At 46.8% G+C, this 27,914-nt stretch overlaps 1 protein-coding gene across 1 annotated transcript; it reads right to left on the reverse strand.

The window, feature by feature from the left end:
- Window positions 1-27,914, reverse strand: WNT6 (Wnt family member 6). Its single transcript, XM_021002881.1, has 4 exons — window positions 27,589-27,914; window positions 5,671-5,891; window positions 5,019-5,362; window positions 1-2,409 (listed from the first exon to the last, which is right to left on the reverse strand). Exons 1-4 carry the CDS (start codon window positions 27,663-27,665, stop codon window positions 1,948-1,950), a joined length of 1,104 nt encoding a protein of 367 aa, XP_020858540.1. The 5' UTR covers window positions 27,666-27,914; the 3' UTR covers window positions 1-1,947.

The raw sequence follows: 27,914 nt of genomic DNA on the forward strand, positions 1-27,914 counted from the left end.
TTCATTGTGAATAAAAATGCTTTATTTTCCGTCTGTATTTTAAATATATTCAAATGGCAGGTAAAGGTAACAATTTCTGTGTCAAGAGAGATGCTGTCATATTCATGAAATCTGGGGGGGGGGTTAACGGGTACCTCAGATTCCATAAGAAGGAAGGAGGAGCAGGGCTATGAAAGTTTGGTTGAATTGAATTAAATACAATCTAGAACAACCAAAAACCAAGAAAAAGAATAAGAATAACTCCATCCCTACTTACTAGGTTTCTTCCTTGTGGCTTAGGTTTTATGGCTGATGGGAGGGAGGAACCATAAGAACATGGGAAATACCGCAATGGGTGAGACCATGATCCACAAAGCCCAGTCCTCCATTTCTAACTAGGGTACAAAAGGTTGGTTGTGGGAAGTCTTTGCTGCTCCTGCTGCCAACGATATAGAAGTAGCATCACCCTTTGCCTTTCTCACATGCTACCTTCTAGCATATTCATTTGTATATATTACTTCTTCCTCCCACGTTGGACTGTAAACGTGAGGGTAGGAATTATGTCACCTTTCATCTTCGTATCTGCAGTGCCTAGTGTAGTAGGTACTTAATAAGTATTAAGTCAAATGTATTGAACAACTTAAGACCCAGGAAGATCTGGGTTCAAGTCCTGGCAACTCTACGAGACTGTAAAGTTACTGAAGTGCTGCTACTGTGTTTTCAGATGGTCCTCATTGGGAATCCCCTACACTGATAAAATCCTAGGTCCAAATGGCAACCTAAGACCAAAAGATCTGCTGGTAAGAGCCAGGAATTTAAGGGAACTTGGGAATTTAACTCATTTCACCTCCCTAGGACTCACTTTCCGCATCTATAGAATGTAAGGGTTGGACTAGCCAGGCAAATACTGGCCTTTTTTTTTTAAAGCTGTAAGATACTACATATTCCTTTTTTTCAATAAACTCTCTAACCCTGTTATAATAAAGTCAAGTTATGGATTGCTCCTCACGCCTTCAGTCACTGTGCTAGATTAACAGTAAAGTGGAAAAGGGACACCTACCATGCCAGAAATGAGGAATAAAATGCCACTTTAAGAACCTTCAGACCTAGTGGCTGCCAGAAAAGGGGCAAGGAAGGCAGCATGAATTTGAAGTCAAAAATCTGATTCAAATCCCAGCTCTGCCCCAGATTTGGGCAAATTATTTCACTTATTTGGGTCCAGAGCCCTCATGTGTAAAATGGGGGAGTTGGATTAGGTGAGTTCTGGGAGGGTCCGTCCAGCTCACTAAGGAGAGAACCCTCTGGAGCACAGAAGATGGTAACCTTCAAGGGTTTCATTACAAATTACAATCCTCTTTTTCCTCCTTCCCCTTTCCCAGCCCTACAGCATTATGCTAAGTGTCCCTTCCCTGAATTTGGGTCTGGAGAGACTGGCTACAGCCTCTGTCCCCAAATCCCCAACAGAGTCTATTTGCTTTAAATAACTTTATTAGTACCAAAAATCACCCCCTTGACACCTCCTGGGGCCCTCCCCAACCCTGTCATTAGGGTCCCTCCCCCATCCTCCAGCGTTGTTCCCCTTGGCTTTTCTCACTTCCTCCCATTCCCCAGGCAGTGCTTTAAGAGTATCCTGATCCCCATTCCAAATCTCCATCTTTATCTGGAAATGTTGAAGGAAGAGTCAGAATCGAGCAGGGAATCCACAGCACCACCCACTCTCCTTGGCACCCAGGTGGCTAGATGTCTCTCGAGAGTTCCCTTCCCCGCATGTATTGGTCTCTGCTCCTGGAATAACAGGCCATGATGATCCGGGAAGGCATCCTTCGCCCACGTTCTCGGGTACTCCCTTAGCTGGAGCCAGGCCAAGGCCACGTTCTCTGCCACCGTCTAGCCGTCTCTCGCCGGCGGCCCCGAGACGCAGGCTTAGCCCCCTGAGGTTCAGGGGCGCGGGGCAAGGGCAGGTCCGGGTCAAAGGCAGAGGCTGAGTTCCTTGCGCACGCGACAGCGGTGACACTGCACCACGCAGCACCAGTGGAAGCGGCAGAAACAGTTCTCCTCAAGCTGCACGCTCTCCTGACGGTGTCCCCGGCCGCAGCACAGCAGGTCGCAGCCGCTCAGGTCCAGGGCGCTACTGTTGCAGGCGCGGCCCCGAGTGCCCGGGGAGCCCGTCCGCCGGTTGGCCGAGCAGAAGTCGGGCGAGTCTGCGGCGTAGAGCAAGTCGGCGCGGTCCGGGGGCTTGAGGGTGTGGCCAGCCGGTAGTAAGGCCTTGCCGTCGTTGGTCCCCATGACCCGGGAGGCGCCGTGGAAGCGCTCCAGCAGCCGGGCTCCCACCTCCCGGAACGGGGGCAGCTTCTGCCAGCAGGTGCGAAGAGCGCAGGAGCCCGACAGGCCGTGGCACTTACATTCTGTGCGCGTGTGACTCCGCACCGCCTGCAGGGGAGGAAGGGGGAGGAGAGGGGAACACAGCCGAGGAGGACATGGGGGAATGGGGCAGGGAAGGGACAGAGTGAGGACATGAAGGAGGTGAGGAGGTCCAGAGTCAGGACATGAGGAAGGCGAGAAAGCCCAAGGGGACATGGGAGGGGGAACAGCCAGTGGGACATGAGAGATGAGAGAAAGAGGAGAGGGAGGCACGGGGGTAGGTGAGGTGAGAGGGAAGGGAAGAGGGACAGTCAAGAGGTCCATGGGGGAGACAACCAGAGGAAGCCATGGGAAGTAGGGCAATATGAGGAAGGGGAGCAGCCAGGGTGATGAAAGGAGATAACCATAGGGATATCGGAGGTGAGAGAAAAGCAGGGGGAAACATCCAGGGGACATGGAGGATGAGGTAGTCAGTAACGGCAGACATTGGGGGATGGGAAAAATGAGAGAGGAAAAAAAGGAGAAGAAACACCAAGGGGTATATGCAGGAAGAGGAAAAGATATCAAAAGGGGGTAGGGGGAATAAAATAAAAAGAAAGTTGGGGACACAATGAGGAAGATGGAGTGAAAACCAGTGAAGAGAAAGACAGGGAAAGGGGAACCACAGAAAACAGAGATACATTTTGACATGAAGAAATAAGGACAGAGAGGTTGTGTGGAAAAGGGAGAAGAAGTAAGATGGAGAAACATGAAGGAAAAGGAGACAGAAGAAAAGGAGGTAGGGAAAAAGGGGGAAAGAGTTTAAGAAGAGAGGATTGGGGGAAAAACGAGAATGGGGAATAAAGAGAGTAGTGGGTAAAAAGAGGATGAGGAAGAAGACATGAAAGGATGAAAAGAGAAAGGAAAGGAAAAGAGATGAGGGGGTAGGTAGATAAAGACAAACAAGAAAAAGGAAGGAACAGGAAAGAGACATGAGCCAATGATGAAATGAGACAGGAACGCAGAAGTTGAGTGTTGGGGAGGTGTGGGGGCCATGGGAGTTGGTGGGATAAAGCGGGAATAAAAAACCAAGAGGGGGATGAGATTGTATCTAAGAGATGTTAGAGTTGGGAGTGGACTGGGAGGTGATAATATGTCAATCACCCCCACCCCCTCCTCCCTTTTTTACTCTTTCATTCCAGTCCCTCATGTCCCCAGGCAGAGACTGATCATAGACTCTAAGCTGGAGAAAGGCTGGCTGGGCGGCTCACCCTTCCAAACAAATATGTGGGCCTGTCCCAACACCACCCTCTAGTTTCTCCCCCTTCCCCTCCATCCCCTGCACAGGACCACAAGAGGCCCAGCTGTCACAAATGGGAATGTAAGATGAGTGTGCAGGGGAAAGTTCCAGGGCATTCTGAAATGGGCACCCAAGAGTTCTTACTTCCAGTTCCCCTAAGGTGGGAGTTATATCCAAGGCTTAAAGGTTGTGAATTTGACTGGGGGTGATGAGTGATGGGAGACTGGGGGGAAGTGGGAAGAAGGGCAACCACATGAAGTGAGAGTGTAGATTAGCTAAGGTCAGATGATCCCAGAGGAATTCTAGCAGACAAATCCTGGGGCCTGGTACTCTTGTTTTCCTATTTACTTCATCTCCCTTCCACCCATCCTAAGTTCCTCAGAAAGCAATAATATTTCATTTCTCTCTGATTGAATGATAAATAGTCCCTTAGTGTTCCCATTATGGGAGATGAGGAATAGGACAAATGTCCTGGGGAAGAGAGAAACTAGGGAGGACAAGGTGGGTTTGCCTTGGGAAAAAGTCAGTATAATATTAGAGTGGAGGGCCAGGCCTGGGGGGGTGTAGGGGAAGCTGGTTAAGTGTAGTTAACATTGGCTGGATTAGACAATACAGCTAGAAGGGACCTTTGAGGTCAAATAGCCCAGCTATTTCATTCTACAGATGGCAAAGATAGGTTTAGGTGACTAGAGTTTAGGTGACTTGCCTGAGGTCTCATGAGTAATAAGCAGTTGATTCAAAATTCAAAGCCGTGCCCTCTGACTCTGGATTGGGTGTTATTTTTACTATACCCTGCATCCTGGCTTCCCTCAAGATTCAGCTCAAAACTCACCTTCCATGGGAGGCTTTTCTCAGTCCCTCCAACCTCTATTACATAGATATCTTGTATATCTCTAGTTCTTTCCATGTTATCTCCCCCATTAGAATTCAAGCTCTTTGAAAATGGGGACCATCTCAGGTCTGAGGGGTGCAGGTGGAGTTCTGCCTTTCTTGGTATCTCCAATGATTCTCACAGTGACCGGTACACAGCAGGTATTTAATTAAATGCTTGTTGACTGACTGACTAGTTGACTGCCTCTGTCAAGGTAGGCTTAGCTTGACTAGGATTAAACTCATTGCTGAACATCACAGCACTTTGTCACTCCCCAGATGGCTCAACCCAGCCCCAAGGTCCTACCCATTATCCCTCATCCTTCCCTTCTCCTCCCAGTTCCCACTCCTAATCCACAGCCTCCTTTTTTAGTCCAGTCCTATCATCCCTTCCACACTCAGCCTGGCTTCTCCAAGTTCATTTCCCACACCCTGCCCCAGTCCCCACCCTTTGTTTCCTGGCATTCCCCAACCTTCCTCCTCCTCCTCCTCCCCCTTGCCCTATCCCAGTCCCTCCTGGGAGCCTCACCAGCCGTCCAGCCTCATTGTTGTGTAGCTGCACCAGTGCCCGGATATCACCCCTTCCCCGCTTGTGCCGAGCATCCATGAAGAGCCTGGATTTCTCATCTCCGAAGTCCACGTCGTCTCCACAGCCCCCCCACTCCCAGGCTGCATTGCCATCCAAGGAGCTCCCAGGCCCTGGAGGCCCCGGAGTCCCAGTGAGGTTGGGGAGTCCAGGGGGCCGGGGTGGGGTCCGTCCACGAGGAGCTTGGCAGCCACACTGCAGCAGCTCTCCCATAGAGCAGGCCTGGGTCACTGCATGGCTGGCCCCAGCTGCTGTGATGGCGAAGACGAAGGCTGTCTCCCGGATATCTGAGGAACAGCCAAGACAGGGAGGGTGAGAGTAAGGGGAAGGGTAGTTAAGAAGACAATACTCCAAGGGCTGGAGTCAGGGGACCAGGGAAGGATGAGAGGGGTTCAGTAGCCTGGGCCCACTAGGTCAGGAAACTAAAGCCACTGTAATTAAACTGGGAGATGGGGTTCAAGTCGGGTCCTTTTCTTTCCTCCCCAGGCATTAAACCCTCAAGCTTTGTCAATCTTAGCCCCTGGGGAGAGAGAGCTCCCTCCCCTTCCCCTTCCTTTTTCTCCACCCCCTCCCCAGGACCAGGACTCCCACTGACCCTGCTGCAGGATTCTCCCAAAGGCCTTGCTGTGGCTGGAGCAGTTCCAGCGTCGGAATCGGAACTGGAACTGGCACTCCCTTACACCTAGCCGGGCACCCCGTGCCAGCTCTGCCACCAGCTCAGGCTCAGCTTGACACAGCTCTGCCTGCCGTCCTGCTAGCCGTCGAGCCTTCCGGCAGATGCTGGTGGGGTCCATGACCAGGGGACTGCCCACAGCCCTGGAGGGGGCAGAGAAGCAGCTGGGTTGGGAAGGTGCAAGGATGATCCTTGCACCCTGCCTCCCAAGGCCCACACTCCTCATAGAAAGAAGAGGGGCCTTGGAGATCATCTACTCCAATCCCGACAGGTGACAAATAAGAAATTGAGACTCAGAGAAATCTCTAAGATGGGGTGGAAGTGGAAAGAGACAAAGTAGGCTTCAGAGCCAGGACCTTTTATTCCAATGGCAGTGTACTATAGAGCCTGCTCTCTCTGTCTCTCTGAATCTCTCTCTCTCTCTCTCTCTCTCTCTCTCTCTCTCTCTCTCTCTCTCAGAGCTAACTCAGAGAACTGGGACCTAAAAGGTGGATATATTGGCTGGGGTCCTTTAAGTGCCGACACTGACCAAAGGTTCTGCCTGTCTTCCCCCGGGAGCTGAGAAGAAACCAAAAGCAAAGAGGTTAATTAGTAGGTAATCCTAAGGGAGATCAGGAAAAGGGATGCAGTGACATACATTTCAACACCTGGATTTATCCACATCTATACCATATTGGATTATATTCAAGTAATCACTTTATATTTACTGCCTATATTGTTATTCAATGCATGCACTGGATTTAATGACAAGAGACTTGGGTTGAAGCCCTAGCTCTGCCCGTTATTAGCTTATTAGCTAGTCTCTTCACTCCTTTGAGGCTCTTCTGGAAAAATGGACTCATTTCCAAGGTCCTTTCCAGCTTTGTAGTGCTGTACAACTATGACTCATGGCACACCACAATCACAAGAGAATAAAAGCAACAGGACAACCAGCCCAGAGGGCAAAACATACATGATGGACATAAGTAGAACTGGGCACTGTCCTCTCTAAATTCCCAGTGACTTCATCAGCTCCCATGAATTCAATTATCATCTCTGTGCATGACTCTTGATGCTACATAGCCATGATCTCTCTCCTAAGCTGCAATTCATCACCTCCAATTGTCTGATTGATGTCTCAAATTCAACATGTCCAAAAGAGAACTCAATACTTTTCTCCTAAGCCCATTTCTCCTCCTAACTTCCCTGTTTCTGTCAAGGGCACCACCATTCTTCCCATCTCCCCCAGTTTACAGCCTTCAGTCATTCTCTGCTGACTCTCTCTAACCCCTAGTCAGAGCCCTCATCACCTCTCACCTAGACTCTTTGGTCTCTTTCTTCCCTCTCCAGTCTGTCCTGCACTCAGCTGAAAAGTAATACTACTAAAAAGCATAGGTCTGACCATGTTACCCCTCTGTTTAAGAAACATCCATGATTCCCTATTGCCTCTAAGTTAAAAAACAAATTCCCCTGTTTGGCATTTAAGACTTGTAAAGACCTTCATAATCCAGCTTCCTTTTCTCTTTCTAGGCTCATTGTATGCTGTCTTTCAGCCAAACTGGCATATTTACTGTTCCCCAGACATGACATTCCACCTATCTCTGTGCCTTTCACAAATTGTCCCCCATACCTGGAATGTTCACTCCCTCCTCATTCTAACTCCTTGGAATTCCTTGACCCTTTCTAGTTTTCAGCTCAAGGCCACCTCTTTCAAGAGACAGAGACTTTTCCCAAGATGGTAGAGTGGATAGAGCATTGGACTTAGTGTCGGGAAAATCCAAGTTCAAACCAAGCCTCAGAAACTTACTAGCTGCATGACCCTGGGCAAGTCATTTATAGCTCCTGTCTGCCTCAGCTTCTTGAACTATCAAATAGGGCTCATAATTGTGCCCACCTGCCAGGGATGTTGTAAGCATCAAATGATATATTGTGTGAAGCACTTAGCATAGTGCCTAACATATAATAGGCACTTAGATGCTTGTTTTCTTCCTGACTCCTAGAATAGTTAGTGCCCTCCAATTCACTGTGCACTTATTTTGAATATATGCTGTATTTATTGGTAGAATGTAAGCTTCTTATGGAAGGCACTGTCTCGCTCATGTATTGAATTCCCAGCACCCAACACAGTGTCTAGCACATATAGCAGGCATTTAAATGTTTATTAATTGACTGAACATGTAGCATATTACTTGAACATGAGAAGTGGTGTGAAAGACATGGTGGGAATATCAGGACTGGAAAAGGAGGTGAGTCATGTTGTGAGAATGAAAATTAACAGATGTCAATTCCCAGTGCCCCATCAGTATCTTGAAGATACAAAAAGATCTGCCTTCACCCATACAGCACATTGAATGGATCCTCTGTGGAGTATTTATTTATGGGAAGTCATGGAGGAGGATAGCACAGAATTCAAGAGCACTGAGGGATTATCAGTTCACATCACAACTACAATCACTCCAGCATTTTGAGGTTCACAAAGCACTTCTTTCACAACTCTGTGAGATGTGGATTTGGATGAGGAAATGTTAGAGCCAGGTTTCAAACCCAAGTCTGCTGACTCCATTGCTCTTGCACTATGTATGTGTGTGTTTGTATATGTGTATATTTATATATACTTGTGTGTGAGAGAGAGAGAGAGCGAAGGACCCAACACTTTGGAGTCAAGGGACTTTGATATGAACGCTGGTTCTGCTACCAGCTCTGTGGCCTCTTTGGCCAATCACTTCATCTCCCTGGGCTTCAGTTTCCCCATCTGTAGAGGAAAACAGATGTAGATGCTAGACTCATTCAGCTCATACCTGTCACATTTGGATGTGAACTCATTCGGGCCAGTGCTAAGTAGAAACTTCATTAAGTTGGAGCCCACTCTCCCCAGAGACTGAGGTGGTATAGGGGGAGAGCCTGCCCCCACTGTGCTGGAGGGAAGTGTTTTGTACTTCTGTTCTTGCTATATCTTTAAAGTAAATACCCCTTTGTAAATACTATTAAAAAAAAAAGAATTGGCTAGACTAGATTATCTCTAAAGTCCTTTTTAGCTCCAAAATCTATGACCCCTTAATCACAAATCAATACAAATGAAGTATTTTTTTCTGATTTCTTCACATACAAATCTAGTCCTGCAAATCAGTCCATAAGGTACTTATATTATTTTTGCCATCTACTGAATATAGCTCAGTGCTGAGCAGGCAATAGGTGTTCAATAAATATTACTTGAATGACATAAGGGAGATTAGATTTTGATTTCATAAAACCAGCATGAGGGGGAAATGTGGGAGAAACTAACAAGAAAGTTGTTAGGGACAAAGGGTAGGACACTATGAGAGGCTGAAGAACAGGTCCTGTTCAATTCAATATTTAAAAAATATTTATTCATTCCTTATTATTTTGAAAACAGTACAAGGGACAGAAAGACTAAAATTTTGCCTTTAAGGAGCTTATGTTCTGTTGGGTAATACCACATGGAGAAAGAGGCTAATGATGAGTCAGAGGGTGATTGGCAGGGGAAATTGCACCGGAGCTGGAGCCTGGAAAGAAGCAATGGATTTTAAATGTAGTAAGCTCCTTGAGGGCAGGAATTCTCTCCTCTCTCTCTCTTTTTTTTTCCATTTGTGCCCTTATACCTAGCAGAGTGCCTCATACGTTATAGGTACTTGAATACATAGTAGGCACTCAATAAATGCTTGTTGATTGATCCAATAGGGAAGGAAGGGGAAGGGAGTAGGCATTTCCATAGTGCCTATAATGTGCCAAGCATTATGCTAAGCACTTTTACAAATATTATCTCATTTGATCTTCACAACCTCGCAGAATGGGTTATTATTATCCCCATTTTACAGTTGAGGACATTAAGGCAAACAGAGGTTAAATGACTTGCCCAGGATCACAAAGCTAGTGAGGCCAGATGTGAACTCAAATCTTCCTGACTCCAGTCCCAGTACACTACCCACTGCACCACCTAGCTGCGAATAGACGAGAGTACTCCAAGCAAGGGAACAACCTTTGCAGTAGGAGATGGAATGCTAAGTTGGGAACTGGTTTGCTGAAGGGAAGTAGTGTAAAATGTCTGGGGAAGTAGAAAGAGCCAGGATGTAAAAGGTTTTAAGCATCACGTTGAGGAGTTTATATTTTATCTTAAAGGAGACCACAGAAGATGTTGTAAAGAAGGAGAGAGATAGGGTCAGAGCTGTGCTTTAAGATTTGGCAGCTCTGTGGAAGAAGAGAAAAGTTAGAGGAGGAGAGAAGCCAGAAGCAAGGAGGCCATTGTCATGGTTTGGGTAAGAGTGACAGGAACCTGGACGGAGATGGTAGCCATAAGGATGGAGAGAAAGGGACCCATAGAGAAGAAGTGACAAGAACTGGCAACTGGTTAGATGAGGGAGAAGGAAGATTCAGTGATGATCCCAAGGTTTCAAACCCGGGTAACAGAAAGAAGGTGGTGCCCTCAATAGAAATAGGGAAGTTTAGAAGTAAGCCAGGATTGAAGGGGAAGATAATAACATTAAAACTGAGTTCCCGATAGAATATCTCCCACAGGGAAAAATGTTCAGTAGGCAGCTTGTGATTCAGGACTGGAGTTAGGAGAATGCATTCTCAGGGCTGCATAGAAATGATGACTGAGACCATGGGAGTTGATGAAACCAGCATGGGAGAGGGTATAAAGAGAGGAGGGTCCAGGAAAGAGCCACGGGTAACATCAACAATTCTTGTTGTTGTTCAGTCATTTCAGTCCCATCGGACTTCACAACCCTACTTGGGGTTTTCTTGAAAGAGATACTGGCATGGTCTTCCATCTCCTTCTCTATCAAATTTTACAGATGAGGAAACTGAGGCAAACAGAGTTAATGACTTGCCCAAGGTCACACAGCTAGTAAGTGTCCGAGGTCAGATTTGAACTCAGGAAAATGAGTCTCCTTGACTTCACTCGATCCACTACACCACCTAGCTGCCAACATGTCCAGTTAGGGGACAAGAAATGGATAATGACTCAGCAAGGGAGAATGAGGAGCAGTCAGACAGGTAGGAAAACAAGGAGAAAGTAGGGTCAGGGAAGTCAGGGAAAGAGTATATAAAATAAAAGAATGGCTGACAGTTTCAAAAGCTGCAGAGAGGTCAAAGGACTGGAAAAAAGGTCATCAGGGAAATGAGTAGAGATCACTGATAACTGTGAACAGTGCAATTTCAGTGAAATAGTAGGTTCAGAAGCCAGACTGGGATTGAAGAAAGGCGTGGAAGGTAGATGGAGGCAATAAGCAGAGAGGCTTTACTGGAGGAATTTGGCTGTGAAAGAGAGAAGAGGGATGATAGCTTGAACAGCTGGAGTTTGTCAAGGAAAGGTTTGTCAAGAATGGTAGAAATTTGGGAATGTGTATAGGCAATAGAGAAGGGGCCAGTAGATAAGGAGTGATTGAAGATGGGTAGATTTGAGAAGAGGAAGTGAATTACAGAAAGAGCAAGTGCCTGGAGGAGCTAGGAAGGGAGGGGATCAGGTACAAGTAGACTGGTTGGCCCCAGGAGAAAAAGAGCAACCTCTTCATCAGAGACTGGAGTTAAAGAAAGGATGAGTGAGCAAAGGTTGTATATAAGAATGCCATAGGAGGATCTGGGGCATAAGTAGAACAAACAAATAAAGCTTAATTGCGGAGCATGGATACTAAGAAGAGGAAGGGGATCCTCAGCTTACTTATAGCAATGGAGCAAAATGGCACCCCAAGCTAACATTCTTTTATAAACATCTCCTGTGGGCCCAGATGCCCAGGTCTGGCCTACACATCTAATGAGGTAAACAGAGGTGGATCAGTAGGGGAGAGGAACTGTACCTTCCCTATGTCTCTACCTTCTCCCTTTGGGCTCCTCTTCTCCAAACCAACTCATTCCTCTCCCCAACTGCTCCCCACCTCCTTAGATGTGAAGGCCATACCTGGGCACCTGGACTGACAGCAGATGCTGATAAAAGGATGGTGACCTCAGGGCTCCATCATGCTATATTATAAGCTGGAACAACAGCCTTCAAGATCTTGGGCCTCAGTTTCCTCAATTCTAAAATGAAGGTTAAACTTAATGGCCTCTGAGATCCCCTCCTGCTCCAAATCTATGCTCCTTTGATTCCACTTACCAAAAACACCCTAACCTTTTAGCTAGAGACCTGTTGGGCATCATCCTCATTCCCTTCCCCGGTACCCCCAATTACTAGTGCTTCTCCCCATTCCAGTGTTTGTAGGGCACCTTGTTCTCTCCACTTCCTGATTTATATCATACTTCTCTGTACATACACTGACCCCTCCTCCACCCCAAAGTCTCCATGAACGTTTATTGGTTTAAAGAAAGTAGAAAAATCTCTCTCGTATTGATTCTATGAATTAGACTACATTGAGTCACCAATTTCTTTATTTTAAAATGTAAATGGAAGGATGGGTAAATTTATCCCTCATTCACATCCTAACGTGAATTACTTTAATCAGATAATCAGATACCAACCACCCCTTCCTGACGAGTGGCTGAAAATAGCTGTACAGTGAAAATGGGAAATTTGACAAGAAAAGGAAGAAAAACTGGGAGCTAAGAGATAATTTGGAAGCTTAACAGGGTAATGGTAATAATCACCATATTCACAAGGGTTCATAAATACATACATATGTTATATATACATACATATATATACACAGACATATATATTTCTATATATGTTTATGTGTCTTTGCGGTTAACAGAACTTTCCACACAACAGCCCTGTGAGGTAAATGTAGCATATAGCATTATTCCCATTTTGGAGATGAGAATACTGAGTATTAACAGGTTTAAGATTAGGCCTGTCTGGCTGCTGTAGTAGGGATTCGGGGCAGCAGAGAGCATTGGGTGGTTAAGGGGATGTCAGAAGCTTAGAGGGGGCACAAAAAGTAGGTGGGAAGGTGCCAAACAAATTTTCATTACTTAGCAATTGTCTGTCTGCCCAATGGCCACCAATCATTTGCATAAGAGCTATAAGTTTCTCCACTGAAAACAGGAAGGATAAATTAGTGTTTGGTATAGTAAGGAACACGGGTCTTTTTCACACTGTGAGATGCTGTAAGAAGTAGACACAGGAAGCCATGAAGTTTCGGTCCTCAAAGCTCCTCTCAGACTAACTCATGCCTCTCCCCTTGGGCCCTTCATGCCCCTAACCAAACATCTCTCAGCAGAAAAGAAGCCTCCACCTTGCCTGGCCTCGGCATGTGGCCTGTCGTGCCTATGGGGATGGATGCAGGGGTTGATTTCTGGAGGGCCTGGGCAGACCTCAAATACACCATGGCTCTGAGAAATAGAACTAAAGAGGCTAAGGGTAGATAGAGGTCAGCTCCTGATCCCTAGAACAACCTTAAGCCCTAACCTTAGGGAGCAGTGAATATGGGATAATTCATAAACAAGTTAATAAATAAAAGCAGGCCTGGAAAGCCTGCCTAGAGAGCCTACTGACCACATCCTCAACAATCAGGGGCATCCTACTATGGAAATGGGAGAGCTAGGTATGGAGAAGGTGCTCACTCCAATCTGGTCCCTGCTGACACTCTCTGCTCCTTTATGCCCTGGCCTCTTTTTCCTTTCTCATCTGGACACACAAAGCATAGATGGTCTCTCAGATCTTCTGCCTATGCCTGAGATGGTCTATCCATGCATGTCTGGATCTGGATGTTCATGTCTCTCCTCACCTCCTCCTTCCACCCCCACTAACATTCTCCTTCCTCCAGTTCTGATCACTCCCCTGCTCACCACAAACTCCCTATTCTCCCAAGGTTAAATGGTCTTATCTTTCCAAGGTCACACTGCCCCAACTCTCCCCTCCTTCCTTCTCCTCCCTTCCCCATGCTAGAATCAGGAGATGGGAGGTAGGAAGGAGAAGGGAGTTATCTGTGACTATGTCAGCTCTCTGAGGGCTATGGGCAGAGGAGGGTGAATGGGGAGACTGCCCTGGTAAGGGAAGGAAGAGGCCACACTCAGTCCTGGTCCTGCCCCCTAAACTGGCTGGCTGGCTGACTGCCTGGGAACATGGATTGTTTGCCAGCTGTGGAGCCCTGGGGGTGGTGTTGGGGGTGGGGGAAGGAGTGGAGAGCCTGCTCGGAGGGAGTGCTGCCCTGGGGGAGGAGAGAGGCAGTGTTCCATCCCTCCAGGACCCCAAGAAAGACACAATTCCTGCCTTCCTGGCCTTCTCTCCTCTCTCTAAAGTCAGAGGAGGGGAGAAAAACTTTGTAAGAGAAGAGGCAGAGTGTTTTATAATGGAAAGCAAATCTGCTTAGGAGTCAAGAGACACCCAGGGTCTGGCCCTGCCTCTACCACAAATTAGCTAAATGGCCTTGGATAGGTCACTTAATCCCTCTGAGCCTCAAGAGCCATGTCTGTGACAAAAAGGGAGTTGAGTTAGTTGATCTCTATGGCTTCCCTGCAGCTACAAGATTCTGTTCTATTCTAAGAAGTAATAACATCCTTTTTGTCTTCCCTGCCCTCCCCTTTCCTCAACCTTCCACTGCCTCCGTGCCCTTCTGTATCCTCCACGAGTGATGAAAGACTTGTGGCTCTCTGGTCCCACGGATACTGGATTGACAAGGCAGAGGGTCTAAATCACAGATCTGAAGCAGGAAGGGAGCTCAAAGCCCATCATTTTACAGATAGGGAAACTGAGGTCCAGGAGGCTAAGTGACTTGTGACCCTCTCAGAGGAGACACTGACTCAATGTCACTTTGGGGGAGGTGAAGGTGCCAGGCAAGGTCCAGTGAGTCCAAATAACCAAATAACTCGGACCTAGAAGACATCAGGTAAAGCCTAAAAGAAATGCAAGGTAAAGCCTAAAAAAAGACAAGATTAGAATGAATATGGCAGCTCCGATCATTATCCACAGGTACAGTCCTGCCCTTTTCCTCTTATCTTAGCCAGAAGATGCTGAAAACTGATGACCTTCCCTTCTCCCTAGGTTATTAGCCAGTGTTAATTCCCAGATGACGCGAAGAAATTACATACAGGGTATACTGAAAAGATCACTGGACTGAGAATCTGGAGACCTTGCTCCATTCAAATCCCAACTTTGACTCCTATTAAATTTTGTGACCTTGGGAAGATGACCTCACTCTTCTGAGCCTCTTCCCTCATCTGTAAAATCAGATTAATAACGATGATTTACCTGTATCACAAGATAGTTGTGAAGAAAGTATTTTATAAACAGAAAGAAGCTATCACCTATCTATCACTGAATCTGTCTTATCATTATAAATATAATACCTACACACACACACACACACACACACACACACAAAACTTAAAGAGTTTTCTGAGGCAATGAGAGGTTATATGATTTGCCTAGGGCCACATAATTAGTACATTTCAAAGGCAGGACATGAACCCATGTCTTCCTGACCCTAAGACCAGTTCTCTGGTCATGATATCACAATATCTCTCTCTTTCACTCTCTCTCTTTCTCTCTCCTCTTTCACCTGCCCTCTCTCTTTCCCTCTACTCTCTCTCATATATATGAGGTATATATTATATGCATGAAATTATGTATACATTTATATATGCATTTATATATGTAATATGTCTATTGTATATAATGTATATATTATTATGTATATGTAATAATGTATAATGTATATTATATTATAAAAATGTAAAAATGTACAGTAAATGTAAACATGCATGAAACACATACACATATATTTATCCATACATACATACATACATACACACACAAACACACATGTATGAAAAGACCTTAATGGCTTCCCATTGCTTGTAAGAAAAAGTCACAACTCCTCAGCCTCGATGTTCAAAGCCCTTCACAGGTTCACCAATTTGCTTGCCTTCATGAATTCTTAAACTCAGAGTCATAGGACATTCCTCAAAGTGAAAGAGGAACCTTAGATGTTAGTGGCCTTGGAGCCCCATACCAGCTGTGATATTCTGTGACTAGATTTGCCTAAGGTCACACAGGTAGTAAATAGTTGAGCTGGGCTATGAATGCAAATATTCTAATGAAAGAGTGCAGTACAGCAGAAAGATGTTGGATTTAGCATCAGATCAGCTATTTGCTAACTGTGTGACCTTAGGCAAATCATTTAACTTCTCTGGGACTTAGTTCCTTATCTCTAAAATGAGGGGTTTAGACTAGCAGCCTCAAGGGGCCTTCCAGCTTTAGATATACCATCATCTAGTTGCAGATTATCCTTGCTAGAAGGGGACTCCAATCTATGCCTGAATGACAATACTATGGTCCAAACCACTCATTTTACAAATGAGGAAACTGAGGGCCAGAGACAGGGAGCCGTTTGTGATGGGCATGAGTTAGGAGTATTAAAAGTAAAGAAATACTAAGCTTGAGTGTCTTAAATTGTTAGTAGGAAGTAACTGTATGAAGACATTTATAAAAGTCTAGAAGAACATTTAAGAGATTATGCTATTCCCTGATACTCCTTAATGAGAATCGGTATATTAGAGTAGCTGACATATTGAACTTGGAGTCACGAGTTGTCGAGCCGTTTCAGTCCTGTCTGACTCTTCATGACTCCATTTGGGCTTTTCTTGGCAAAGATACTGCCATTTCCTTCTCTGGCTCATTTTACAGATGAGGAAACTGAGGCAAACAGGGTTGAGTGACTTGTCCAGCATCACGCAGCTAGTAAGTGTCTGACATTGGATTTGAACTCAGGAAGATGAGTCTTCCTGACTCCAGGCCCAGCACTCTATCCACTTCGCTACCTAGCTGGTACTTCCTGGAGTCCAAAGACCTGGGGCCAAATCCTGCCTCAGACACTAGAGGTGTGAGCACAACCTCAGGACCTTGGTTCTAAAACAAGAGTCATAATACTTGTAGTACCCGCCTCCTCCAAGGTTTGTTCTAAGGAAAGTGCTGCAGAAAGGTAAGTGATTATTAACACAAACCTTCCCCTCCAGCTACATTGGTCTGTTCATTATCTCCAAGATACAACTTGTCCTTTCCTGACTCAGAACTTGAGCCTCTGCTCTCCCTCCCACTACCAGCCCCCATCCTCATCCTCCTACTCAGCAGCTAGGTGGTACAGTGGATGGAACACTGGCCTCCAGTTAGGAAGACCTGAGTTCAAATCTAGCCTCAGATACTCAACCAAAGTGTGATCCTAACAATTAACTTCTGCCTGCCTCAGTTTCCACAATTGTGAAATGGGGATGATAATAATAAGAGCTACCTCCCAAGGTTGTTGTGGACCAAATGAGATGATATTTGCAAAGCACTTAGCATGATGCCTGGCATATGGTAGGTGCTTAGTAAATTCTTCCTCCCTCATTCCCTCCCTTCCTCCTCCCTCCCTCCTTCCTCCCTCCCTTCCTTCCTTCCTCCTTCCTTTCCTTCCTTACTTCCTTCCTCCCTCCTTTCCTTCCTTCCCTCCTTCCTCCCTCCCTTCCTTCCCTCCTTCCTCCCTCCCTTCCTTCCCTCCTCCCTCCCTCCCTCCTTCCCTCCCTCTCTCCCTCCATTCTTTCTTTTTTTCTTTCCTTACTTCCCTCTTTCCTTCCTCCCTTCTTCCTTCCTTCCTTCCTTTCTTTCTTTCCTTCCTTCCTTCCTTCCCTTTCCTTTTCCTCCCTCCCTCCCTTCCTTCCTCCTCCAGGGCTTTCTGCCTATCCAAATTCTACCCATTCAAGGCCTAGCTCAGTCCACAGCTCTCTAAGAAGTCTTTCCTGGAGAATATAAACTGATGGAATCAGAAGAAACAAAAGAGCAGTATACACAAAGCCAAGTCAATGGAGATGAAAAGATCACTAAAAGAGAGCTGAGGAAAAACTAGGACCAAGGAAGGTCCTAGAAAACAAACAATGAAGCATCTCTCCCTCCTCAGAGCAGGAAGGTGAGAGACTACTAGGGAATGCTATATGCACCCCTAGTTGTTATGACAACTTGTTTTGTTTACTATAAGAGAGAGTTCAATCTGGAGGGGGAAGAGGACATTTGCTCCTGTCATGTAAAGTCATGAAGCATCAATAAAACATTTTTTTAAAATCTGCCCTGACTACACTAGCCCTCAGTTTTGACTACTCCAGCCACCTCTTCTTCCTCTCACCTCCCAGTAGTTACATACTGTCACCATGATTTGCCAGCAACACGTGCCCAACAAAATTTGGCATTTGAGGTTTTTCATGTATCAAAGTCTTATCTCCGCAAATAGACCATGAGATCTTTAAAGGCAGCATGGTAGAATAGAAAGCTGAACTTGAAGTAGCTGGGGTCCTGAGTTCAAATCTCAGCTCTTCCATTTATTGCCTGTGTGAGAGCAAATCACCTCTGGGATTCCATTTCCTCATCTGTAAAACAAAGGTGTTGGACTACAAGACCTCTAAGGTCCCTTCCCTCTCTAGAGACACGATTCAGTTATATTGTGATCACACACACACACACACACACACACACTCACACCCCTAGCAGAGTATCTTATACATAGTAGGCTGTTCAATTATACTTGTTGAGGATGATAATATACAAATGAATACTTAAACCATTCATCTTGACTCCCTGCCTTCCTGCAGCTCAGATCTTTTCATCTCTCTTTTTCCACTTATCCGATCCAACCAAGTATTCACTGCATCCAGCCCTGCAAGGGAGGGAGATCATCAGGTGGGGTAAGGGCAGCAGTAAGCTGGCGCCAGCTCCTACAGGCTTAAAACAGCCCATTGTTAAATTTTTGGTATGAGCGTTTACACCTCAGAAATTAGCTAATGCTACAAAACCAGGCTCGATTTGCTATTTTGACAACTGTCTAGAATTAGGAAAGTGGTGGAGAAAATAGTAATAATGCAGGTTGAAAGTAAAAGCGGGTTTTGGGAATCCTTTTGGAAAACCAGCTGTGAAACATTTACCAGCACACCACTGGATAAGGAGAGCCCTCCACAGACTCTCAGAACAATGTAATGTTGGAGCCAAAAGAGATCACAGAGAATCACAGAATTACATATTCTCAGAGTGGGTCAGGACCTCAGAATCCATTCAATCCAAGCTAACATAACTCAGCAAGAGTCTCTTGCAGCATAACACTCACTAGCTGTGTGACTCTGGGCAAGTCACTTAACCCTAACTGCCTCACAAAAAAAAAAAAGAAAGAAAGAAAGAAGAAGCAGCAGCAAAAGTTTCTTGCCCCTCCACCTCCCCCCAGTCAATCCCAGTATACTGTCCAAACAGACCATAAGATCCTTAAAGGCAGCAGAATCAAAAGACTGCTGAACTTGGAGTCACTGAGGTTCTGAGTTCAAATCCAGATTTTGCTCACCAGGAACCAACCGCCTCCTGAGGCAGCTCATTCCACTTCTGGGAAGCTTTCATTGTGAAGAAGTTCTTCTTTGCTCCAGCCTCAGTTTGCTTCTATACAAATTCCGCCCATTGCTCCTAGGGCTACCATCTCTAACCAAGCAAAGTCTAATAATCCCTCTTCCTATTTCAAGCGCCCACTGTGTGCCTCCTCACCTTCTATTCCCCAATCTGAATACCCCCACTTCCTTCAGTTCATCATCTTGAGTCCCAGCCTCAGAGCCCTTCCTTCGCCATCCTGGCTGCCCTCCCCCAGACCCTCTGGCAGTTTCAACACTGGCACTGTCCTGAACTGAACATAGTTCTCCAGGTGTGGCTTCACCAGGGCCAAGGGCAAGTGGCACATCCTCCTCCAGCCAGCACCTTTATTTTATGGAAGAGTAAAATGAATCCTATTGAAATGAAGTAATTTGTTCTGGGTCACACTATCCCCAACAGTCCCACAGCTTGAACTTGAACCCAGGATTTCTTTTCTCTCTCTTTTTTTTTTTTTGGCTAGGCAATGGGATTAAGTGACTTGCCCAGGGTCACACAGCTAGCAAGTGTTATGTGTCAGAGGCCAGATTTGAACTCAGATCCTCCTGAATCCAGGGCTGGTGCTTTAGCCACTGTGCCACCCAGCTGCCTCCAAACCCAGGACTTCTGATTCCTGAGTCCTGATTTCTTCCTCCTTCCCATTTGCAAGTCAGAAGCAGTTGTTGGCTCAATGGACCAGAGCACTGGGCCTGGAGTTAGAAAGACCCGAGTTCAAATTTGGCCTCAACCACTTCCTACCTGTGTGACCTTAGACGAGTCACTTAACTGCTCTCTGACTCAGTTTCCTCAGTTGTAAAATGGGGAAGATAATGGTACCTACCTCAAAGGGTTGTTGTGAAGATCAGATGAGATAGTATTTGTTTAAAAAAATAATTTAGCATAGTGCCTGGCACATAGTAGGCTTATTCCTTTCCCTTCCAAGACAGAAGGGTAAAGATATTGGTGATAGACACTTAGCCTCTTCTTCCAAATACCAGTGACAAAGGGGATGACTCAGTTTAACCAAAATCCCTTTCCCTTTCTCAGCCTCAGTTTACTCAGCTATAAAAGGAGAGGGTTGGACTAGACAATCTCTAAATCTATCATCTTCTCAGGAACTCAGCTGCCCCCCTCCTCCCCTTCCCCCATCTCCTCCCAGAGTCCCCTCCCTGGCTCCCACCACCTTGGAGCCAGCAGAGGGAGCCCTGAGCCCTGGGGCTGTGGGTGGGGGCTGGGTGTGGGTGGGGGAGGTGGGGGGCGGAGAAGGGGCAGAAAAATGTTGCCTGACTGCTGTGGCGGCAGCAAGAGCAGCGGCGCGGCGGAGGCTGGGCCCGGGCCTGTGCCCACCCGCCCATCCTGTCCTGCTCAGAAACTCAGTAATTACTGCTCCCTAGTGCCCCCTCCCCCACGCCCCTCAACCCTCCCCCCCACTCCCACCTCAACCACCACATTAAAGCTAGGAATGCCCCATCCTCTATTAACCCCTGCCTCCCCACCTGCCTGGCAATAGCTTCTACCTCCCCTCATCCTCCCCTAAACACAGCCCATTGTCCCATGATGCCCCTGTCCTTGTTACTCTTCTTCTATCCTTCCCTTCTCTCTTCATTCCCTTCTAGTCCATCTTCCAGGTAACTTGAGCATCTCATGTCCTAAGAGACGTCATCCCATTGAAAGAGCTCCCAGTGGGCTTAGCTGACTGGGGGGCAAGAGGGATACAAATCAGTCAACTTCCAGCTCCAGAATTACGAGTTCCCAGGGTCCAAAGAGATCATCTGTCAGGGGCACTTAACCTGAGTCCATAACAGACTCAAGGGGCCTTTTGATTGATTTTAGGATGTCTGTGAACTTGGATAGGAAAAAAAATGCTTCTTTATCTTCATTAACCTGTAATTGAAATTTAATATCTCTTCTAATTACAAATGTAAGCAATGCACAAAAAGAGTTAAGACCCTCTGCTCTAGGCCAGCCCCCTCATCTCACAGGTCATCGTCCTGTCCCTGAGGCAGGAGGAGGGAATGGAAGACTTCTAGAGAGATTAGAACAGGTTAGACTCAGTGTACTTGGGGACTGAAGTAAAGTCCCTCAGGAGGTATGGTAAGTGGTACAGTAAGAAGGTGCGTTCTCCCCAGGATAAGACAGGAATCCCAAACCCCTTCTGAGTCCTAACATCATTTCCTCTTTCTCTGGAGAAAAGAATGCCCAGCTTTTAACAAGTTAAATAGAAAGGAGAGCTCCTGTATATCTAGAGCCCTAAAAAAGCTCATGAGAGAAGGACAAGTGAGAAAGAGCAGGAATAGAAGAGAAGGTCATCTCTCTCCCCTTCCCCCTCCCCCTCTCCCCCTCTCCCCTCTCTCCTTCTCTCTCCTCTCCTTTCCTCCCCTCTCCCCTCTCTTCCCTCCTCTCCTCTCCTGTACTCTTCTCTTCTCTCCTCCTTTCTTTCTCTCTCTCTCTCTCTCTCTCTCTCTCTCTCTCTCTCTCTCTCTCTCTCTCTCTCTCTCTCTCTCTCTCTTTCCTTCACCCTCCTCTTATCCATGTAATCCTTGGTTGGAGTGGGAGATTTACTGACAAGAGCCCCTCCCAGCCCCAACTCCTCCAGTTTCTGGGGGAAATGAGGCCCAAACTTTTAGGCATAAACACACGTGTTCGAGGAGGATGCAAGAAATGTGTATTCCCCTCCTTTGCCATGTGTACCCACTTGCTAAGCCATGAGTCCTCCATCCAGCCTGGCCATGTCCCTTGAGTGCCCTCTCAGACCCAGCCGAAGTTTTCAGTTAATATTCATACTCTGGAATCCCCCTGACTGGGCCCTGGTGTTTCCTGTCACCCCAGGGCCTTCTCCTGATCAACCCCTCCTTCCCCCCACAGCCACCTCCACAGCTTCCTTGGATAAGGGTTGGGGGAGCATGAGAGGGGGCCCAGTCCATTCCCTCTAGCAATGTCACAGTGCCAGGACTTTAGTGGGCATAGGGCGAGCTCTGGCCAGGCTCTGGCTGCCCCCTCCCGACCCTGCCCTTTCCTGCTCACAGCCCCATTGTCTCCCTCCTTGAGAAGCTGCCAAGGCAATGCAGGGAGAGGGGGAAGGATGGCCACCTCCCCCACCACCCCCACAATCACCACCCAGTCTGGGTGGGGCTAACACCAGTGCTACCCATGCCGTGCCAGGGGCCCCACACTAGGACAGGATATGAAAGGGATGGCCAGGCCTGGTCAAGCCCGGGAAAAACTAAGGGCATGGCAAAAGGAGGGGGAGGAGAAAAGAACAAGGATGCCTGGGTTCTATCCATGCCTCCCTGGAAGGCCAGAGATGAGATCTGTTCTCATCTGTATTTCTGGTTCAAATTTTTTTCTTCCAAGAGAATTGGGGAGGAAGAGGGTGGGGGAAGGGGACTAGGGCTGCTACTTTGTTTTTTGGGTTGTGGGGTTTTTTTAATGGCATAGGGAGAAGGCTAGTTTGTAATAGAGAAACAGGAAGGAAACAAAGAGGAAGGAAGGAAAGAAATCAGGAAGGGGGGGGAAGTAAGTTTGGTCATTCTGTAGGATGAGCTATTTTCTCTTTCCATGGGAAAGTAACAATGAAGTTCATCATTCTTGCTCGAGGAAACATCATGAGCAGTCAAATTGAGACCTTAGAAAGCATTTAGCAAAGATGGCGGGGCAAAAGACTTCTGGAGGAAGTGATTGGAATTCAAGGCACCTGGTTCTTTAGGCTAGCTCTCTCAGCAGGGCAGGAGAGGTGTCTGTCTGGGCTAGATAAAATGACCCCTAGATGGCCTGGCTTGCCTCCCCGAATTTGTGATTCTCAGATTCACAGAGATATAGTCACAGAGGAGAAAGGCAGACAGTCCTTAAGGCTGAATCACTGAACAACTGGGTGAGCTGGGTGGGAAAGAAGATGGTTGGAGGTTGGGGCTGAGAATCTGCCCTGAGGCCTCCCATGTGAGGCCATCCATAGGGGCCATCGCCCCAGAGCTGACCCTACAGCCAAACCTGTTTCCATAGACTACTTCTTTCCACCAAACCCCAGGCAAGTGAGTCAACAAGTCCATTTCATTCTGGATTTTTAGGGGAACTTTCACTTTCTTTCTCCTCAGCTCCTTGTTCCAGTGCAGGCAGAACTGAAAAGAAATCATGAAGCCCGAGACCACTGTACATCAGGGGACTCTCTTGCTAAGTCAAACTGATAAATGCCTGGTTGGAGGGGAGGGAACAAAGAACAGAGAAATGCATTCTGCCTGTAGTTTAGAGAGATGCCTCTGTGTCATCACCCTGGGATCTCCAGGGGCTCACATCAAGTAGGATCTGGAACATCAAGCATCACTGCCACAGTCACCCAGCCTAGGAATGATCTTGGAGGGAAAAGGTGCAGGATACTGAAGTGGGACAGTTAAGAGAGAGAGGAAGGGAGGCCTGGCTCTCACCAAAGGAATGAGAAGACTGATAAACAAGGAGGGGGGGCGGAGAGAGAGAGAGAGAGAGAGGAACCACAGAGAGTTACTGGGGGGGGAGCAGGGGAGGCAATTTCTCTCCGATTCCTCCTTTCCTGAAAAGTGTCTGAGTTCCCCAGCCTGTCTCCTTATCACCACAGCCCCTCTGTCCTTGCCATTCTCTCCCTGCAGCTGCAGCTGTAAAGGTTTCTCTGTTCTCCCTACACCTGCCTCCTTGTCCTACCTCATCCCACCCTCCCCCACATCCCTTTCTCCCCAGTCATCTCCCATTCCCCGACTCCTCCAGCTTTTTAGGCATTCAGGAATAAGGCTACCTAGACTCGACTCCACTTCCCGAAAACAGGAGACCACAAAGGTCCCTCTGCCCTCCAGCTGACCACATTTCCTCCCTTCCACAGGCCTACTTCCCACTTCAGTGTCCCTTCCACTAAATGAGGAACCACACCCCCTAAAGAGGTAGAGGGAGAAGCCCCTTTGCAAGATTTTTCTTGGGGTCCTGGATTTTTTTTGGGGGGGGGGTTAGGCAATGGGGTTAAGTGACTTGCCCTGGGTCACACAGCTAGTAAGTGTTATACATCTGAGGCCGCATTTGAACTCAGGTCCTCCTGAGTCCAGGGCCTATGCTCTATCCACTGCACCACCCAGCTGCCCCTGGGGTCCTGGATTTTAAATTTATATCACCATGCCCTGCCTAGCCTTTGGCGATCCTGAGCAGGTCAGTTTGGGGGAAACTGAGCCACAGTCCATGGCAGAGCTAAGAATACAGAGACAAAGCACTGTCCAGGAAGCTTAGTGCAGTGAAAAGGGCTGAAAGGCCAGAAAACCTAAGTTTAGGTCCCCATTCTGACACAACCAGCTGTGACCCTGATCAAGTCATTTTGCCTGGGTTTCCTCATTTGCAAAATACAAGTAATAACAGTTGCACTACCTACTTCACAAAGTCATCATAAAAAAAAATGGCTTTGTGGCCCTTAAAGCACTCTACAAATGTGAACTGTTTCTTGTTCCCTACTCTGGGCCTCTGAGTCTCTCTTAACCTAATCCATGCACTGGGTGAACCATGTTCTTCTGCAGACGCCCCTCCTATAATTCCCTGAGCCATTCATAGGTTCTTCCCTTTCCACTGAAGAAAAAAACCTCTTGAATATTAGAGATGTCCTTGTCATAACTCCCACCTGATCCAGAACCCCTTAATCCCTCAGCTTTCTCCACAGAGTGAGACTAACTAAACCCAGGCTCTATAGCCTCCCTCTGACTGTCTGAACTATCCCAAGAATCAGCCTGCAATGACATGGGAAATACAACCTAGAGCAGGACTTACTCTTAGAATGTCAAAGCTGGTAAAGGCCTCAGAACACAGACTGTAAAAGCAAAACACATAGATTGTTAAGACCTGGAAGAAGAGCTTAAACCACAAAACGTAGAATGTCTGAACATAGAACACAGAATGGTGGAGCTATGTGGAACACAGAACATTAGAACATGGAATATTCTTGCTGGAAGGGACCCTAGAGATTATCTGTCCAAGCCATTTATTACCCAATCAACCTCATTAGCATCTGAATCTCAGGGAGTCTGGGATTGATCATTTGGCTCAATGCTTCCTGGTCTGGAGATGGCCCTGGCTCCTTAGCTTTGCCTCTTGACCTCAAACTGGAGGTGGTAAGAGGCTGTAAGCTGAGGAAGGAAACCCAGAAGTCCAGGATCACAGAAGTTAAAATTACTATAGACCTTGGATAATCTAGTGGCCAAACTCTTCCCCATTTTAAATATAAGGTAACTAAGGGACAGAGAGGCTAAGGTTTGCCCAGGGTCACATAGGTAAGTATCAAAGTTAGGATTTTAGTTTTCTGATTCTAAATCTTATGGCCTTTGCTCTAGGACATGGCCTGGGTTCTTTTCCTGACTGATTTGTCCTCTTTGGGCTAGCAGGGAAGCAGAAAGAGCCAGGGGAAACCCTTGGTCATAGCCAATATATTAATATGTATGTTTATATGTAGTCTACTTTTATTTAACATTTTTTGTATCAATATTTATTAACAAATATTGGTCATAGGATCAAGAGCCAAAAAGGACATTGGAAGTCATCTATTTCAACCTCTCATTTTGCAGGTCAGGAAACCAAGGCCCAGAGAGGTTAAGCAACTTGCTCAAGGTCATACAAGAAGTAACCATCACAAGCAGTATTTTAACCCAAACCCCCATGGCCACTCCAGGGCTTTTCTTTCTTTCTTCTTCTTTTTTTTTTTTAAACCAAACCTGTGATTTCATTGTGTAAGATGTTCCTAGTGAGGAACTCCTTTTAAAGATGAAGATCAGCATCTGCTCTTAGAGAGTTGTTTAAGAGAACTAAGGTTAAGTCACTCACCTAAGGTCACATAGCCAGTATGTGTCCAAGGTAGAACTTGAATTTGACCCAAGGCACATCCACTGAACCATGCTGCCACCCTTTTGGTAAAATTTCCATTGTACCATGCTGTGCTCCCAGTTCTCTTTTTCTGCTTTATCCTTTCCTGGTTCAGGGATTAGAACCATTTTTGTCTCGTAAAAGGAATTTGATAGTTCTTTTTTAATTATTGGGAATAATTTATGTAATATAGGTAATTGTTCTTTAAACATTTGATAGTATTTAACTATGAATCCATCTGGACCAGGGTTCCCACCTCCCTTTATCAATGCCTTTATGATTTGTTCAAGTTCATAATCTGGGCTTGTTTGTTTGTTTAATATTGGAAATTGGTAAGGACACTGAATTTTGAGTCTGGGGACTTTGGGTTCAAGTCCTGCCTTTGTCATATCTGTCTGACTGTGGAATAATAATTAAACCTTTCTGGACATCAATTTTGCAATTTCTAAAATGAGAGGTTTGGGCTAGACAGCCTATAAGATCTCTCAATGTTCCAGATTTCTTATCCTATGTTCCTTCTGCCCCTTTCCTTCCCCAAATGTCTTTTGTAGTCTAAGGGAAGCAGATGAAAAAATAAGAATCCCATTCTTTCCCCTGCCAGAGTGGGACATCAAAGACACCACATTAGAGGGCTCTTCCATTTGATCTCAAATGTGGTCCTTGGTCTTAAACTTCTCTACACACTTAGCAGGTATACTGCTATCTCTGTTTATGTCTCATCTCCCTACTTGACTCCAAAAGGTCAGTCTTACATAAGCTTTGCATGTCCCTCAATACCTAGCATAGTGCTTTGCACACTTAACAATAGTAATAAATGTTTGTTGAATGAATGGATGAATGAATCTTGCTTGGTACCTCCTAAGTTTCCTTTCATGACCGCCCCTTCTCCCTCCTTTTCCAAGCTCCTCCCCTTAACCGCTTTCCAAAAAGGTGCTCCTCCCCCAGCCCGCTCCCGGCCTCTTTAGTTCTATCGGTCCTGAAATCATTCCACCAGCACCTTGTCCTTTTTCTCTGATGGCTTTCTCACTTTCTCATTTATTGAGCTCCAACTGTGCTGGAACTTAGGACTAAGTGTTGGAGGGAAGATGAGAAGAAGGTATTAATGTGGGTGGCGGGGCGGGCAGGGGAAGAAGGGAAATAGAAATAAGAAAGAAGTGAAATCTGGTCTCTGCCCTGGAGGAACTTTCAATTTAGTAGAGCATATAAAACATACATGAAACAACATGACAGCTACCTAGCAGCTCATTCACAATTGCTGTAGAATGTGCCTACGGTTGTAATCGTTCCCATCTCTTTCCCCCCCTAGTTCCTCCTCTCTCCTGCTGCTTCCTCCTCCCTCGACAGCAGTTCATCCCTCTCTGTCTCTGCTGAGACTTGGAGCCTGGGTGACTAAGGGTAGGCACTAAAAAGCTAGGGTGATGAGAAAAGATTCGGGAAAGGACTGGGCAAGGGAGTAAGGATTCCAAACCTTCTCCTTCTCCCCCAACCATATATGATTCCCCACCCCCACCCCTACCTCTCTCATCCAGTGTTTCCCTACTCTCTGTCCCTCTCCCCCAGATTCCTCCAGTCCCAGCCACTCTCCCTCCAGTCCCTCTCTGCGCATCTAGCCTGGTTTCCCAATCCCCCTGCCTCCGACTCTTGCGTTCCACGGGACCCACGCAGGTCTCCTAAAAAGCTCCAGCTCTATCCCTCTTAGCACTCACCACCAGAGCCCGCCGACGTGGGCGGGACAGAGCAAAAGCAGGACAAGTCCCAGTCGAGTCGGAGCTGGCCGTAGCATCTCGACGGCTGGGGTCTGGCTTTTGGGGAGGGGCGGAAGAGACAGAAGGCGGAGGGCGAGCTGGTGAAGCTGAAGCGAGGGGATCACGAGCTTTCAGGGGGAGCACTGCAGCAGCCTGGCTGCAGCGGCTACAACTCCCAGCCCCATCCCGGGAGAGAAGGGAGAGGCAGAGGCGGAGGGACGGGACGAGCCAGAGCTTCTGCCTTCTCCAGAACTCCGAAGACGAAATCAGAGCCGGGGGCGGGGGTG

This window comes from Phascolarctos cinereus, unplaced genomic scaffold (assembly GCF_003287225.1).
Source record: "Phascolarctos cinereus isolate Bilbo 61053 unplaced genomic scaffold, phaCin_HiC Scaffold_7;HRSCAF=346, whole genome shotgun sequence".
NCBI lineage: Eukaryota > Metazoa > Chordata > Mammalia > Diprotodontia > Phascolarctidae > Phascolarctos > Phascolarctos cinereus.

Coding starts and splice junctions, on each gene's coding strand:
- WNT6 (XM_021002881.1), bottom strand. CDS start 27,665: ATGCTACGGCCAGCTCCGACTCGACTGGGACTTGTCCTGCTTTTGCTC. Junction 5,892..27,588: donor CACGTCGGCGGGCTCTGGTG/GTGAGTGCTAAG, acceptor TGCCCCCTCCAG/GGCTGTGGGCAGTCCCCTGG. Junction 2,410..5,018: donor ACAATGAGGCTGGACGGCTG/GTGAGGCTCCCA, acceptor CCTCCCCTGCAG/GCGGTGCGGAGTCACACGCG.